This window comes from Hemibagrus wyckioides, linkage group LG05 (assembly GCF_019097595.1).
Source record: "Hemibagrus wyckioides isolate EC202008001 linkage group LG05, SWU_Hwy_1.0, whole genome shotgun sequence".
Taxonomy (NCBI): Eukaryota; Metazoa; Chordata; class Actinopteri; order Siluriformes; family Bagridae; genus Hemibagrus; species Hemibagrus wyckioides.
In genome coordinates, this window is record NC_080714.1 from 5,402,716 (window position 1) to 5,419,776 (window position 17,061).

Here is a 17,061-nt window from a genome sequence, read left to right on the forward strand (position 1 = left end):
ACACAAACGGGGGACGCAACAGGAACGACGTTAATCCGCACTAATACAGGAGAATCGCCAAAGCAGTGCTTGATCTTGTTGATCTCTCTCAGCCTGGTTGGAGTGAATTCAGGATGGAAAGAAGAACAGGATTGGCTGCATCACAGGATTCTCAGACAGAGACCTCGACTAACCCAATCACCTTGTCTGGCCTTACTACCACATCTGAAGTCAAACACATGCTAATTTTAGCCCAGATTCCCGCGTCACAGACTAATTTTGGGGCTCAGCAACCCACCTTTCTCCCATACTATCATCTACTGTTGTGTGTAGCAGATGATAAGCAAATTCAATCTAATCTAAAAACTGCTTCTAGCAGAAATTATTTTATGTACTATACAATACTGAGCACTATACCTCAGATCACTCAATCTTGACTAACCCAAACACAACTAAACCTAACAGACTAATCCAACTACACTGTCTGACCTTACCACCCCAACACCTCTTCTGACCTCACCACCCCACCTCGACTAAGCCCACTGCCTTGCCTGACCTCACCACCTCACCTCGACTAAGCCCACTGCCTTGCCTGACCTCACCACCTCACCTCGACTAAGCCCACTGCCTTGCCTGACCTCACCACCTCACCTCGACTAAGCCCACTGCCAGGCCTGACCTCACCACCTCACCTCGACTAAGCCCACTGCCTTGCCTGACCTCACCACCTCACCTCGACTAAGCCCACTGCCAGGCCTGACCTCACCACCTCACCTCGACTAAGCCCACTGCCAGGCCTGACCTCACCACCTCACCTCGACTAAGCCCACTGCCAGGCCTGACCTCACCACCCCACCTCGACTAAGCCCACTGCCAGGCCTGACCTCACCACCTCACCTCGACTAAGCCCACTGCCAGGCCTGACCTCACCACCTCACCTCGACTAAGCCCACTGCCAGGCCTGACCTCACCACCCCACCTCGACTAAGCCCACTGCCTTGCCTGACCTCACCACCTCACCTCGACTAAGCCCACTGCCTTGCCTGACCTCACCACCTCACCTCGACTAAGCCCACTGCCAGGCCTGACCTTACCACCTGACCTCGACTAAGCCCACTGCCTTGCCTGACTTCACCACCCCACCTTGACTAAGCCCACTCCCTTGCTTGACCTCACCACCCCACCTCAACTAACCCCACTGCCTTGCCTGAGCTCACCACCCCGACTTAACTAACCCCACTACTTCAACTAATCCCACCACTTATAATTGATTGGTTCCTGCCTGGGCCAGTTCCTGGTTTTAAAATGTTCTAGAAATGAGATGGGTTGAAAAGAAAAAAAAGGAGAGAAAAAAAAAAGAATAGTGTGACTTAACCTTCAGCACCCACTACAACAGCTGTTCCCACTGCCCCTGTATCTAAACACTGTGCTTTTATAAAGCCTCAGGAACATTATGTCTACTGCCAACCCAAAGATAAACACATACACACTAACAATCACAAGGTTACAATTGAGTTAGCCACATGATGTGTCCGTCCACTTAAAGCTCATCATCAGTGCGTGGGGCAGCAAGTCAGTGGTAAAAACAAAACTCTGTGTGTGTGAGAGAGAGAGAGAGAGAGAGAGAGAGAGAGAGATCACCACATAAAGAAAAAAGCAAATAATTATGAACTTCCTGAAGTGACAGCCTGAGTTGAAGCAGGATTGTGGGGGTTAATCACATTATAGACAGGAGGAGGGTGGGGAGTGTGTACATGTAAGAGTGTGCCTGTGTGTGTATGTGTGTGTGTGTGTGTGTGTTTGACTATTTCTACGAGGTAGTCAAGGTTAATCACATTAGATCTGGGTGGAGAGAGCAGTAGAGGGGATTACGGCCTTGTGTGTGCGCTCGAGTGTGTGCGTGTGTGTGTGTGTGTGTAAGAAAAAGAGACAGAAACCCGGAGTGTGTTGTCTTCTCCAACAATCAAACATCACAGCCATGTTTTGATGATCCAGAGCACAACGTACGCGTCTATGAAGAATGCCGTCAGAAGTTAATCGCATAATTACTTTACAGACATGTAGAGGGAAACAGGCAGCTGATTTTGTCAGACAGAAAATTAATAGAAAAAAATAAATAAATAACCGTGATGATGACAGTGATACAGTTAAGTAATTAACTCCGGCTAAGAATTATATTTATTCCTAATTAAAGATGTAGCTAATTATACACTATGCTAAGTGGCAAGCAGATGACATTTTAAGATTAATACAAAACCTGTTTTTTTTTCGCAGGCCATTTTTATCTAAGATGCTCAGTGGCAGTTCCTGAAAAAACCACACAGATTCAGATGCTATGAAATTTGTAAATGCTCCGACAAATATACCCCCCACCCCCTGACCTCTTCCTCCAATAAACCAGTGGCACTTTTACTGTATCATACTTGGCTCTTATGATGTTATGGCACCTGTTTTCCATAGTTATGATCCGAAAGCCTTTCATTCTAATATAACTATTAAACAAAGAAAAAAGGTTTAGCGTTCAGGGACAAAAAGTGTATATATATATATATATATATATATATATATATACACACACACACACATGTATATACAGTGATCAGCCATAACACTATGACCATCTTTTGCTGCCAAAACAGCCCTGACCCGTCCTGCACTGTGTATTCTGACACCTTTCTATCAGAACCAGCATTAACTTCTTCACCAATCTGAGCAACAGTAGCTCGTCTGTTGGATCGGATCACACGGGCCAGCCTTCGATCCCCACGTGCATCAGTGATCCTTGGCCACCCATGACCCTGTCACCGGTTCACCACTGTTCCTTCCTTGGACCACTTTTGATAGATACTGACCACTGCAGTCCAGGAACACCCCACAAGAGCTGCAGTTTTGGAGATGCTCTGATCCAGTGGTCTAGCCATCACAATTTGGCCCTGCGTCAAACTCGCTCAAATCCTTACGCTTGTCCATTTTTCCTGCTTCTAACACATCGACTTTGAGGACAAAATGTTCACTTGCTGCCTAATATATCCCACCCACTAACAGGTGCCATGATGAGGAGATCTGTATGTATGTATCTATGTATGTATGTATGTATACACACACACACACACACCAACCCCATTTCTCAAGGATTTTGATGACATTCCTATTTCTTTATTTTTAAGGTGTAACAAAACATTTGGAGCGTGATAATTTCACCCAGCTGTGTTTAGATTGTGAGTCAATACCATGTCCTGCTGGATGCTTAGTTCCATACAATACTATCAGTAAGACTAACCCCCTACATAGCCAGTTCCTGGAGCGTCACAATATCTGAAACTCATCCTGAACTTATTTTGAAACGATCTAGCTTCGTCGACGTAGAGAAAACCAGTGGTACGAATGGAATGTCAATCAGGAACAGTGGTTGTGTTAATCACTGTTACTACATCATTACTTCTTATATTACATCAGCTCTGAAATAATAAGTGTGGCAGGCTGAGGGGATCCATTCACATGGTCAAATTTGGACGTTTTCTACATCCTGGACGTTTTGACCGCTGGTACATGATCATATCTGATCCACTCCAGTACGTAGCTATCCGACTTGACCAAAGAATAAAAGCGGGTTTGTGGTGTTTTTAAAAAAAATATATAATCTTTATAGGAATTATAGGAAGTTTTGGCCTGAATTATAATTTATGTCATGTTTGTCTGTATGCCAATTTTTTTTTCTACGCATGATAATGATAACTTCTGAACCTTTGTTCCCCAAAAACACCACAAATGAATAATTACCAAGCAAACATAATTACTAAGACGTATTGTTCGGTAAAATCCCGGTCAAGTTTATTAAAAGTGAAAGCTAAAGTTACATGGGATTATCAAGGAGTAGAGATTAGCTGATGTGTATGTGTGTGTGTGTGTGTGTGTGTGTGTGTGTGTGTGTGTGTGTGTGTGTGGGGAACTCACCTGGGCTCGGATAAGCGCCTCGAAGCTCGGCTGAAAGTAGTCGATGCGGCTGTTGTAAAATTTGGGCATCTCTTCCAACAGTTGCTTATTCTTGGCTTCGAAATCCTCCCTGACCGGCCTCAACTCTTCCTTTGCCTAAAAGGGACATGGACACAAACACACACACACACACACACACACACACACACACACACACACACACTTTACCCTACTAAAGAAAGACAGACAGATTTTTGGGGGAATTCTGAAGTGGTTTGTCACTAGCATAACACTGCTGAACTGGATTCCATGACACAGAGTAGGAAGTGGAGGTGGTGAAAATGAGAGAAAACGAGTGATGCAATGATGTAGTGGTGAAAGGAGAGATGGATCGTGTGAGAAGAATGTGTCTTATAATAGTGAGGGTTTTTTTTCTCCTTTATGGCGCAGGAGAGAAAACATTACTGGAAGCGAGAAACACAAACACACACACAGGGTATTTAATCAGAAGCTTGTTTAGTGCTACTCTGTGGCCCTGATGAAGCCCGGTTTCTCGGTGTGTGTAGGTGGTCAACTCGTATATTTTCTGCACCTAAGCCTTTTGTGTGTCTATGTGTTGACACACTATTGAGTGTATACATATACATAGAGTGACCTCGCGGCACCCGACTCGGTGAGCAAACGCTCGTTCGCTACTACAGTGTCTCCGAGTTAGCGTTCTCACACACACACACTCGTTCTCTCTCTCTCTCTAAACCTAATTATCCGGCTCTGTGCGTGCGCTGGAGCCTCTAAAGTGCAGCAGCGGAGTTGAGAAGCTGCTTCTCTTGCGTGGGTGCTCGAATGCATCCATGTGCTCTATTTCTGTAAAGGCTCCAGTCAGCACTTGTTACGCTGCGCTCTGAAAAACACCAGCGGCGCAGCAGAGCACAGCACAGCACAGAGACTGGGGATCAGGCTCTAGAGCCACGGTGGGGCAGAACACACACACTGCACCCTGTTCTATAGGCGGGCTGATACGACCGGATCAGAACAACAACTACGAAGGAACGAGTGCAAACCGGCAGAGGAGCCTATAGAGCAAAATACGAATATAAAGAAAAGAGATGGGCCTCTAGCATTAGTTTAAATGCAAAGAGACACAAATACTACGCAAATGGTACTGATTAATTAATTACTAATATATTTATATAAGGGGAAAAAGGCAAGACAACCTAGTATGTTTGAATGATCATTAATTTTCTGTGTGTGTGATTCAAAAAACTGAGATTTTCTATTAATTAAAGAGACACATCCAAATAATTATATATATATATAGGGATAAATATAAATTTGATTTAAAACTTCTATTTTCATTTTGAATGTTTATTTTTCTGTAAAGCTCCCTTGTTAAAAGTGCTTTAAAAACTGAACAGAATTAAACTGAAATGAATTACTCGAACAATCCTTTAGACCAATCCTACAGCTCACATAGTCTGAAGCTTCCAAACTGTAATTCCACTCAGAGCGACCTGGTGCTTCATGTAGCTGGTACAGACGTTAAACAGGCATTTCACGTGTAAACCAACTTCCGCGTTTCTTAGTGCTTAACTGGCTGGTTGTAGGCTATACCACTTTGTGGACGTGTGATGGAGTCGTGACGATATACAACCATCACGAGTGTCACGTATGAATCTAGGGCAGGGGTGTCCGATCATATCCGCAAATGGCCGGTGTGATGTGGGTGCAGGTTTTCATTCCAATCAAGCAGGAGCCACACCTGATTTCACCTTTTTTTTTAATCAGTTGATCTTGGCTTTCAATAGACTCAGGCGTGGCTTCGGCTTGGTTGAATGAAAGGAATGAAAAGCTGCGCCCACACCGGCCCTTTCAGGATAAGATCGGACACCCCTGATCCGGGGTCAAACTGCCACCGAAAGCAACCCGGCACTCACACTGCATCCAAATGTGGTGAAGTTGGAGCTGGTTGTACCTGATGGAGTTTGACCATGATGGGTCCAGTCTTCTCCTTCTCCTCATATTTCTCCACTTTTGCCTGCAGTCTCTTATAATCCTGCAAGGCCTGCTCTCTCCGCTTCACCGCCATGTTCAGACTGGGAAACACACTGCTGTACCTGACACACACACAAAGAACCAAGAGAAAGGAATATATGAACAAAAATGTTGCACAATAATAAACATCTCCCTCAAGTTGGTTCCTCAGTGCTAAAGTTTTCCGGCTCGTCTATTGATTTCCGTCACGATGCAGCGATCGTGTCAGAGATCGATCGCCTAATCGTCAAAAGTCAAGCTCTTACATATAGGCGATCTGAGCTTTTGACCTCGGACATACCACTTAATTAAAGCGGTGAGGAAACCATGTGATTAATTGTATCTTTACCAAACGGAAATGAGTGAAAATGCTGCTATCAGGATACTAAAAATAGGATGGGAGGAAAAAAAAGAAGAAGAAGAAGAAGAAGAAGAAGAAGAAGAAGAAGAAAAAAAACTTCGGGCTGTAACTTAGCAACAGGAGCGGGTGGTTTGGTTCGAGGCCTGACTATGCTCCTGCTTAGCACTGCCAAGAACCGTCAGGGAAGCAGCACAAACACGTGAGATTCTTTCAGGCCAAAAACACAACTGAACAACTAGAGAAAATAGCCTTTCTATTATTTTTCTTTTTTTTTTTTGCAAAGGAAACCAATAGGAACGATGTGAAAGGAGAGCGAGGGCTAGGTCGGGGTTGTGGATTTCTAGAAATCTCACAATTTCTAATAACAAGTGCCTAATGAAAACGTTTCTAGAAAATCGTGTAACTAGCATTAACTCGCATATCAGAACTAGTCTTTTATTTGTCTGTTTAAAGTTTTAACGTCAGTCCGGCATTGACTCCACTCAATGACCAGCTCATGTAAATGACAGCAAGATTATTTCATTTTGCTGTGCTTGGCTGCTCAGCGCTCAGGTTAACTCCGAGTCGCGTGTGACAGAAGGTGGAGGAACGTGGAGGGGTTTTTTCTTTTTCTTTTTAATGGATGAATGATAGCTCGAAGGTTTTAGTGGTTTCAACCACAAACCAAAAAGGAGGGATTGTAATGTAAACAGAGCACATCGTTATGACATCGGAAACAGCAACAGTGCTCACCTAGAGGCAGAGAGAGAGAGAGAGAGAGAGAGAGAGAGGGCGGAAGACGTAGAGATAGAGAGACCTGGCCCCACTACGCTGGGTTTTGTTAAGACAAGCCCCGGATTGTTTCCCACAGGAACTAGAACAGGGAGCGGCACAATATCGTGCAGAACACGTCACCATCAACCCACACACTCCCTTCAACACTACATCACCTTGGCCCACTTACCCCACTGTTTAGCCGATTTGGGGGGGGATAAACTGTCTCTCTCTCTCTCTCTCTCTCTCTCTCTCTATCTGTAATACTGTAGTACTGTGAGTTCAACAAATATCTAGCTATATATATATTCTATCTATCTGTCTGTCTATCTATCTCACTCAATACATGCAGAAAGAGAGACTTAGCATGCAACAGTCTTGCCAGAGAGAGAGAGAGAGAGAGAGAGAGAGAGAAGGAAGAGAGAGATTGTGTGTTGATGACTTGAAGAATTATGTGATGTAGATGATTTTATTGCACAAAAGTATTCTTATTATTAGTAGAGTTCATTTTTGGTCTTTTCTTTAATTAAATGTTTTTAAAGCCTCCACTGCACCGATGTCCTGATCTCAAATTATCTGTCTGTCTGATTATTCTCTAGCAAAAGATAAACAATGACATGGTTGTGTCTTCATTTAACTGCTATTGAGTGACAAACATCGCAAACGTCATTGTTAAATTCCCAAGAAATAAATGTTGTAAACTAATTAATTATTGTTATTCCATTAAAGTAGTGTTAGCTATTATTATTGTTATTATTATTAATTATTATTATTATGTTGCAGTGATTATTATTATTATAAACCTTTATTATTATTATTATTATTATTATTATTATTATTATTATTATTATTATTATTATAACGACAATTGTTGAAGTATATTATCATCATATTTCTGTAAATATCGCCTGCCTTTAATTAGAAGCGCCACTTGCAGAAATAGCAAAATCTTGTCCTTTTTTTTTTTTACATTTGGCCACAAAAAAACATGAATTTTCATCCCACCAAGTAAACGTGACTTGCTGCATGTGCAAATTGTTCAATGCCAGAAAAATTACATAAGGACATTAACATGGAGACACGCAAACACAACACAGTTACAGACCTCGTCCACGCTAGATGGAAAATTGTGTTCTTTAATGCTTTGGTCCTTCTCCCAAACCTTTTACCATCTACATCGAGAATGAGGCAATGTTGCGTACTGCGTGTCTGAGCCATGACCTTTATGCCATTTCAGCTATGAACATAAAGGGTGCCTTCTTACACACCACACCTGATCCAGAACACCATAGCTATATGAAACCTTGGGCTAAGATTCATTCGTTTGTTGCTTTGCTCTCTAGGTCAAGAACTTTTTATAGGAGAAAGCTCAGAAGCATTAGAAGTAGTGCTTTTTTATCCTTTTTTGTCTATAAAGTTATTACTGTGATTACTCATAAACAAGAAGTGCACCAAGCACTACCAGAAGCCCAATGGAACAGGAATCAAGCTGCCCCATGCTCGATGGGAGGTGCAGTGGACGAGACGGTTAATGACTGGGTTGCCAGATTGGGGTCGTTTAAAATACTCTGTGGCCAACAAGATCTTGGCTCATAGCAAATTACGATATAAAAATCACGATATAATGGCCTCTAGGACGAGTTAAATTTAATAGACTTAACTAAATTTAGTCTGGAGCTGTCATTACTAAATGCCATCCTGCCCCACCAAAATCAATGGCCGAGGGCCAGTGCTGGCTCACGGTGTGTGTTTTTTATTTTACGTGTGTAACCTGATGGAGGAGTTAAGGCAGACTGGTGTGGTGACTTCACAGTTTATTACCGTTTAATGTTTAATTGAGCCGCGTAAGAGTGGACTTAGGCTGGGGCACTTTTTTCTCTGGCGTTTTCTTGGTCATCGTCTTTAGACATACTTTGCTGCTGTTTTTCTGGAAAAAGACAACAATCTGGGCTAGACTGGTTCAACCCGACAAGGGCATGGCCTGTCTGACTCAGCAGGCACGCACACACACACACACACACACATGCTCACACACACACACACACACACATGCTCTCTCACACACACACACACACACACACGCTCTCTCTCACACACACACACACACACACACACACACACACACACACATGATTGGGTTCAACTTATAATGAAATGTCCTTCTTCTCTTTCGATGTTTCCCTAGACATCCCTAGTTGGTCCAGCAACCAACACACACACACACACACAGAGACAGACCAGTCAACTGTATAATTTTACACTGGGGTGTGGTGGCTGTTCAGTGTAGATTGAAATAGCAGCTGAATAAAGGACAACATCACTGCAATCACACACACACACACGTTTGTGAGACCCTTGCATTGCCTTGTGTATTCTCCTGTATAGAGTCTGGCTGTTCTTCATAAAAGAAACAATAGATGAGAACACTTCCAGGTGCAACGAATGCATTCATCTGGTGTTTGAGAAGTGAGATCAATCCTGATGAAACATTTTATTAATCACCGGCTTAATTACAGCAGCCTGTGCCCACTGTAGCCTCAAATCCCTTTCCAGAGGTGACAGGAATGAAACCTGATGTGACGTATTGCCCCTTTGACTCAATCTTTGATGTGTTGTGCATCATGATTTGTTCTTCAGCTCAGCACAACTGTAAAGAGTGGGTTATGAGAGTGATCATAGCCTTCCTGACAGCTTCAGATTCATCTCTCCTCCGACCCTGAATGTTTTTTTTTTGCACCATTCAGTGTAAACTCTACAAGACTGCCGGGTCCTAGGAGATTGTAGCACCTTGGCACAGTCACTAAGAACCCACCGATTCCCAGTTCTGATGTTTGACATGAACATGAACCGATGCTCTAGACCAGTATGTGCATGATTTTATCCACTTCGCTGCTGCCACATGATTGGCTCACTGGATAACCGCATGATGCCCTAAACCCAAGTCTGGACGAAGTGACCACTAGGGTGAGAGCCAGGAACTGAGCAGAAGGGAGGTTTCATCCAATTATGAGGATCAGCAATATCAAGAAGTCCTTACTTCTTCCATAAAGCGTGACAAGGTGTTTGTTTTGTGTCTCAATTTGGAATTTTGTGGTTTGGAAAAATTCTGAATCGCAAAATATTGTGACAAAAGTTAGGAAGAAGACGCATCAAAAAAATACACCACCACAATTTTTTTTTTTTTTTAAATAAATAAATAAATCACTGGCTTTTGAAAACAAAGTTGGATCCAATTTACCCGCGCCCTTCTGGACTGCACATTTCTTTTTCTTTTTTTATTCTCATCCTCGCCCATGATTTAATCACCCATGGGAGTTTACTCACTATTTTAAAGGCAGAAAGGATTGTTTCAGGAAACAGTGAGCACGCAGAGGAGGGCGAGTTCTACCCCGGCTCTTGGGTATTAAATGAAAATGGTAGCTTTTTTTTTTTTTTCTTTTCTTTCCTACTACTGTTTACAAAAACATGTTTGTGTAATGTTATTGCCTTCGGCCGATTTGCTATCCATCTCTAATTAACGGCTCGATGTTTACATTAGAATACTATCAGAAGTCTGAGCACCGTCATCTTCTGTTGTTTAGGTATTTCGAGTGTTTTTGCACCTCTGTGTACTTGGGGGAAAAAAAAGTAAAGGGAACAAAATAAAAAGGTCAAAATAAAGCACATTAATGATCATTTTGCTTAAAGCCAATGTTTAAAAATGATCACATTTTTGATCGTTGCAGTTTTCTAAAGTTCTAGGTTGAAGTAATTTAATTTAAACCACACCAGTGTTGCATACTCGATTCTTATTGGTCAGACATCATAGGTTTTTACTGTACTAATATATAACCGTTTCTATAGCGACTGCTCATTCCCAGTCACTCATCATGCAATGTAAAGGTGATAATAAACTAATAGAACATCATACATAATTATATTATATATAATAATGTTGTTGTTTTGGCTTCTCCCTGTTCAGGGACACCACAGTTTCGATTTGGTGCAGGTTTTACACCGGATGCCCTTCCTGATGCAACCCTACTATTTTTTCCGGGCTTGGGACCGGCACTGAGAGTTAACCCTTCAGTGGCTGGGTCAGCTCCCTGTCCGGGAATCGAGCCAGGGCCAAGGCAATGAGCTGCAGGATCCTGCCACTGGACCACAAGGAGGCTATATTATATATAATAAAAAATTAACTAATTAATTAATACTAAAGAAATATTCAATGATGGAAAATATCATTGTTGATGTATATATTACTTTAAAAATTTCTCTGTTTAAAATTTAATGGAAGGAGTGTCCAGTGTCAGCGATTTGGGCTGCACTTTGGGGTTTCTCTGCAACATGACAAGCTGTGCTCTTTTTCTCATTAACTTCAATAGAAAACAAAGAGAAAGAAAAAGCTGGTCTGTATATCTGGATAAAATCTGATGTTCTCTAACAAATTTTAATAAGAAAAGAAAGAAAAAAAAACACTCAGGAATGTGCCATTATTGAACATGTTTTTTTTTTTTTTTCCTAAATAAATAATTAGGTAAATATGTAAGTAAATAAATAAATAAATAACCCAGAAAAACAATATGTGTTTATGTGAAAAAGATAAATAATGTGTTTGTGTTGTAATAATAATAATAATAATAAATTAAAAAAATTTAAAAAAACTCCAGGATGTGCTATGACTATTGTCATAGTTATATGACAATTACATGTATTGGGTGTTTTTGTTTTTTTCTTTCAAATGAATGAATGAATAAATAACCCAGAAAGAAATGTGTTTATGTGAAAAAGATAAATAATATGTTTGTGCAAAAAAAAATAAAAATAAAAATAATTTTTTAAAAAAAGTGCCGTTATTGGACAATAACATGTATTGTGTTTTTTTTCTCAAATAAATGAATAAATAAATAAATAAATAAATGAATAAATAAATAAATAAACAATTAACCCAGAAAACAAATGTGTTTATGTGAAAAAGATAAATAATGTGTGTTTGTGTAAAAATAAATAAATAATAAAATTAAAAAAAAAAAATACTACTTAATAAAAACAAAACACTCCAAGATGTGCCGTTACAAAAGACAATAACATGTATTGGGTGATTTTTTTTCCACAAACAAACAAAAAAATAAATACATAAATAAATGACCCAGAAAAAGAATGTGTGTTTATGTGATTCTGTGTATATGTACCAAGCACAAAAAAAAAGAAAGAAAAAGTTAAGGAATGATTACAGTGTCATTGCGTAAAGCAAAGGAAAGAGTGGTTTGTCTTGACAAGAAGGATAGTAGTGTGTGTGTGTGTGTGTGTGTGTGTGTGTGTGCACACACTTACAAGTGTTATTATAAAGTGTTATCACATAATCCTGCCTCATTATCAGTCACGTAATCAGCATCCATGCTTTAAATATACAATTAAATATAAAAGGAAAGAGCGGCAAGAAAAAGAGAGAGATTTGCAAACAGGAATATGAAATGTCACACGCTGACATTTCTTCAGTGCTGCAGGATTACAGAATTTCAATCTAGTCAAGACCCGTTATTTATTACCTTAGAAAAGTCTCGCTATTTACATCAGCCCTGATCCTTCGACTTCTATAATGTCCATTTTAAACAAACGCCACATGTAAATGTGTCTGGATATGCCACATGTGTGAGCACGCACACACACACACACACACACACAGATTATTGTATGAATCCCATCAATGAGAGCTTCTGTTCCGTCTAATGTAACAAAGAGCAAACGAGGAAAAGGTCAGAGCCGGCATCAGTAATGCACATTGTGAAGAGATCCAGCAGCGGTATGGAGTGCCGAGACTGAGAGACGCAGGGAAAGTTTGTTAGCCCGCAAATGAATCGTTGCATTTAGAGATTTTGATGGCTGAACAGATGGCTAAATCCATTAGAGATCCGACACCTTTTTTCTTGCGGCTCGCATTAAGAATGTCATTTGAATACATGAACGCCGAGCGGAATATAAATAATTAAGCCGGTCTGGTTCTTCATACACTAATGGAATCTGGGCTTTCATTGTTTCTTAGCATATGGTTTGGTTAAGTGCATTTTGGCTCGGGCCAGAAACAAAGCTGATGTTTCGAGCGTTGGATCGGGAGGTGAGAAGGCGCTGACTACACAAACGCGCAGAAACTTTTGCTAAAAGCCGCGAATAGCTCGCGTCTTAAAAAGCCAGCATCTGGCATTTTATACAAAAAAAGAATTGTGGAGTAACTTCCTCACAAAACAAGCTCACATTCTCCTACTGGGGGAAAAGTGGTCAGTTTTAAATGGTCATCTCTCTCTCTCTCTGTGTGTGTGTGTGTGTGTGTGTGTTCGGGTTTGTCTTCCTGGGCCTGTCCTGATCTTTAAAGCCTTTCCTATGGACCTGGTGTTTGTCAGTGAGTAACTGGTTTTGTGTGTGTGTGTGTGTGTGTCTGGGCTTGGAGCCATGCTAAGAGCCTACACACATGTCCACCACACACCCACTAGCCAAAGGAAATGAGAATCATTCCGTCTTGCCACTGCATGCATACACACACACACACACACACATATATATAAACACAGTGAACAGTTTAGTCACAGATTACACACACACACACACACACACTCTCAACTCTCTCTCACACATTTCCACCAATATGGAATAAAGTGAATGTTTAATAAAATTTTAATTACACACACTGAGGGCTCAGCTCTGGAGACTTGCATCATACTTTAGAACTTTTATAAGATCAGAGGCAACAATGAGGAGCTCTTTATAAACAGATAACATTCCTCCTTTCTCGGTCTAAACCATTACACACACACACACACACAGACACACACACACACACGTGTGTGCGAGTGCTCCAGAGCAGAGGCGTTTGTAAGGAGTGTCTCCGCTCCCACTCCTCTTCCTGTCGGCTCGTTAAGGTCTGCTTCCTGTTCCGGCCCCTCCCACGAGAGCAGGCACAAACGGAATAGCACTCACGGGGGCGGGGGAGAAGGAGTGGAGGGGCGGACGGCCAAATAAACTTTCCTCCAGAAGCCCTCTTTCATTCACTCTCTTTCCTCTCTCATCCGATCACTTACGTATGGGACAGCAACTTCTCTCTCTCTCTCTCTCTCTCTCTCTCACGCACACACCTACACATAATTCTTAACTCTAGTATTGGAAAATTGTGCTGTAAATAAATAAAAAAATAAATAAAAAGATTGGTACTATTATTAGTATGAGTTATTCAGCAACTTTAAGACTGAAAGAACAGAAAAATACAAAATACACCCACTTGTGTGATAAAGAAGTGAAAGTGAAAGATCTCGAGTGTCCTGAACAGAGCCCTGACTCTGACTCACCCCCACTGAACACTTCTGGGATTAACTGAACCCCGGGTCTCCACACTTTACATCAGTATCTGATCTCACTAATGCTCTTGTGGCTGAACGAATACAAATCCCCACAGTCACACTCCAAAATGTAGTGGAAAAGCTTCGCAGAAGAGTGGAGTTTATTATATGGGCAAAAACCTAAAATGGGGTGTGATGGTCATGTGACACAACTCCACGTTCTGCGGTTTGCTTAGTTTCTCAAAAAAAATACACCAACCAGGCATAACATTATGACCTGCCTAATATTGTGTTTTGCTGCCAAAACAGCCCTGACCCGTCCTGCACTGTGTATTCTGACACCTTTCTATCAGAACCAGCATTCACTTCTTCAGCAGTTTGAGCAACAGTAGCTCGTCTGTTGGATCGGATCACACGGGCCAGCCTTCACTCCTCACATGCATAAAGGAGCTTTGGCTGCCCATCACCCTTTCACCATTTCACCACTGTTCCTTCCTTGGACCACTTTTGATAGATACTGACCACTGCAGACCGGGAACACCCCACAAGAGCTGCAGTTTTGGAGATGCTCTGATCCAGTGGTCTAGCCATCACAATTTGGCCCTTCGTCAAACTCGCTCAAATCCTTACACTTGTCCATTTTTCCTGCTTCTAACACATCAACTTTGAGGACAAAATGTTGACTTGCTGCCTAATATATCCCACCCACTAACAGGTGCCATGATGAGGAGATCATCAGTGTTATTCACTTCACCTCTCACTGCTCATAATGTTATGCCTGATCAGTGTACATCAACAAATATCCTCTACAAATGACAAACAAAACACATTTTTTAAAAGGTTTCAAAAGCAGAATCGTGATCGTTCACGTTTTCCGAAACAATTCCTTAAACAAACCAGGAAGCCTGATGACGTGGGGTAGCATCGTCGCCTCACACCTCCCCGTATCTGTGTGGGTTTCATCCCAAAAACACACCAGTATGTAGATAGATCTAAATTGCCTCTAGGCGTGAACGAGTGTGTGAATGTGTGAATCCGCCATGCTTTCGGCTTCGATTAATTATATACAATGTGAAACCAAACCAAAAAAAAATAAATCCTAATCGGCTGAGTTTCTGAGAAAGAAAACGCTCCGTCAACCCTGTTTACTTTCAGACCGCTAAACAGACACGTTATCTGGTTAAATCAATAACACTGATCATACAGTTCACGTCTGATGTGGCACGTTTTAACTGATGCCAGCTTGCTTCTAAACACACTCTTCCACAGAGGCGTCCGTGTTTTTCCGGCCGTGGATAAGAGCGTGAATGCTGTGAACGTAAATCAGGATTAAAGCCAAATATTCATGAAGGACCAGAGAAAGAAATGGACACTTACTTTTTCAGAGGATCAATCACAGTCTTCTGAATCTGATTGACCTGAGAAACGAAACAAAAACACAAATAGAAACAATACACAGATTAAATAAACTGAGAAGGGAGAAGAAAAAAAAAGTGTGTGCTAAGTGGCAACCTTCATATCAAATTACATTGATCATTAAGTTGAGCAGCAGAACAAAACAATAAGCCCATCCTCTGCAGAGAAGTTAATTGGTAGCAGGATACAACAGAGCCTGCCAAAAGAGCGCCGAACCCCTCCGAAAGACACGGAGAGGGCGTGAGTGCGCCGGTGATGTCACCTCTTTATCGTGCTCGAAACCCTGAGGGGACGGATGAGGATGTGAATATTCATCAAGCGCCGAATTCAAAAAGACGGAACCGTCAGGGGATGAGACATGAAAGCGAAGCCCCGGCTGGGTTTGAGAGTGCGGTAGAGGGTGGGACGCCCCGACAACATGAAAGTTCTTAGCAAACAAACATTTTTAACAATAACAGTTCAGATCTCCTTCCATGTTAGAGACGAGGGAGGAATCGGGGATTCTGCTTGACCCCGAGGCCTTGAAAGTCTCTGAGTGAAGTTGACGATTAAAATAATTTGCGTTTGTATGTCACGAAGCCGCGTCTTAACCCGAAGAAGGACACGAACAAACAGAAGACTCGAGCGTGTGAAGCTCACAGTCAGAGAACCCAAACAGAGCATGACGAACAATCAACACGTAGCAGCTCGTTTATTAGCACATAAACACTTTATTAAATGTGAACTGCCTCTAAGAGGGGGGGGGGAGAGAAAAGAGAAGAAACAGGAGGACTGATGGTGGAGCTAGAGCGTGTTAAAGATGTGGAAAGCTGGGCGAAGGGTGTAGCGAGTATTCCATAAGGTAAGAGCGAAGCCTGAGGGCGTCGCTGAAGCACCAGCATCAGTGTGAATCAGAGGGCAAAGATCAGCCCGACTCTCTTTCTCTCCCTTTTCGCTCTCTCTTTCCTTTACACACAGAGCTAACCCAAAAAAAAAAAAAGAAGCAAAAACCCTGAAAAAAAATCAATAACCCCCCCCCCTCTCCGCCGTCATGGCCGCTAGTCGTTAACCACTAACCGCTCGGCTTCGCAGGCCTTAAAGCCTTTTAAACACAGACTTTAAAATATACACACTGTAGGCCTGGGTTGAAGCTGCCTTCATTACCATTTCTCCTCTCCCATCTCTCTTTCTCTCTCTCTCACACACACACACAATCTGCCCTTGAGCATATTTTTTTAAATCAGAGAAAAGAGATTTCATTGTCTTTATTTAACACTAGCTCGATTTGGTTAGCCGCTGCAC

General features: G+C 41.8%; 1 protein-coding gene across 3 annotated transcripts in view; it reads right to left on the reverse strand.

The window, feature by feature from the left end:
* bin3 (bridging integrator 3) overlaps positions 1–17,061 on the reverse strand; it is a 42,035-nt gene that overhangs the window by 4,692 nt on the left and 20,282 nt on the right. For all 3 annotated transcript variants that reach the window (XM_058388800.1, XM_058388802.1, XM_058388801.1), the window contains 3 exons: positions 15,742–15,782; positions 5,885–6,026; positions 3,934–4,068 (listed from right to left, as the gene is read on the reverse strand). In XM_058388800.1, coding sequence (XP_058244783.1) covers positions 3,934–4,068; positions 5,885–6,026; positions 15,742–15,782 — 318 coding nt within the window. The remainder of the gene's footprint in view (positions 1–3,933; positions 4,069–5,884; positions 6,027–15,741; positions 15,783–17,061) is intronic.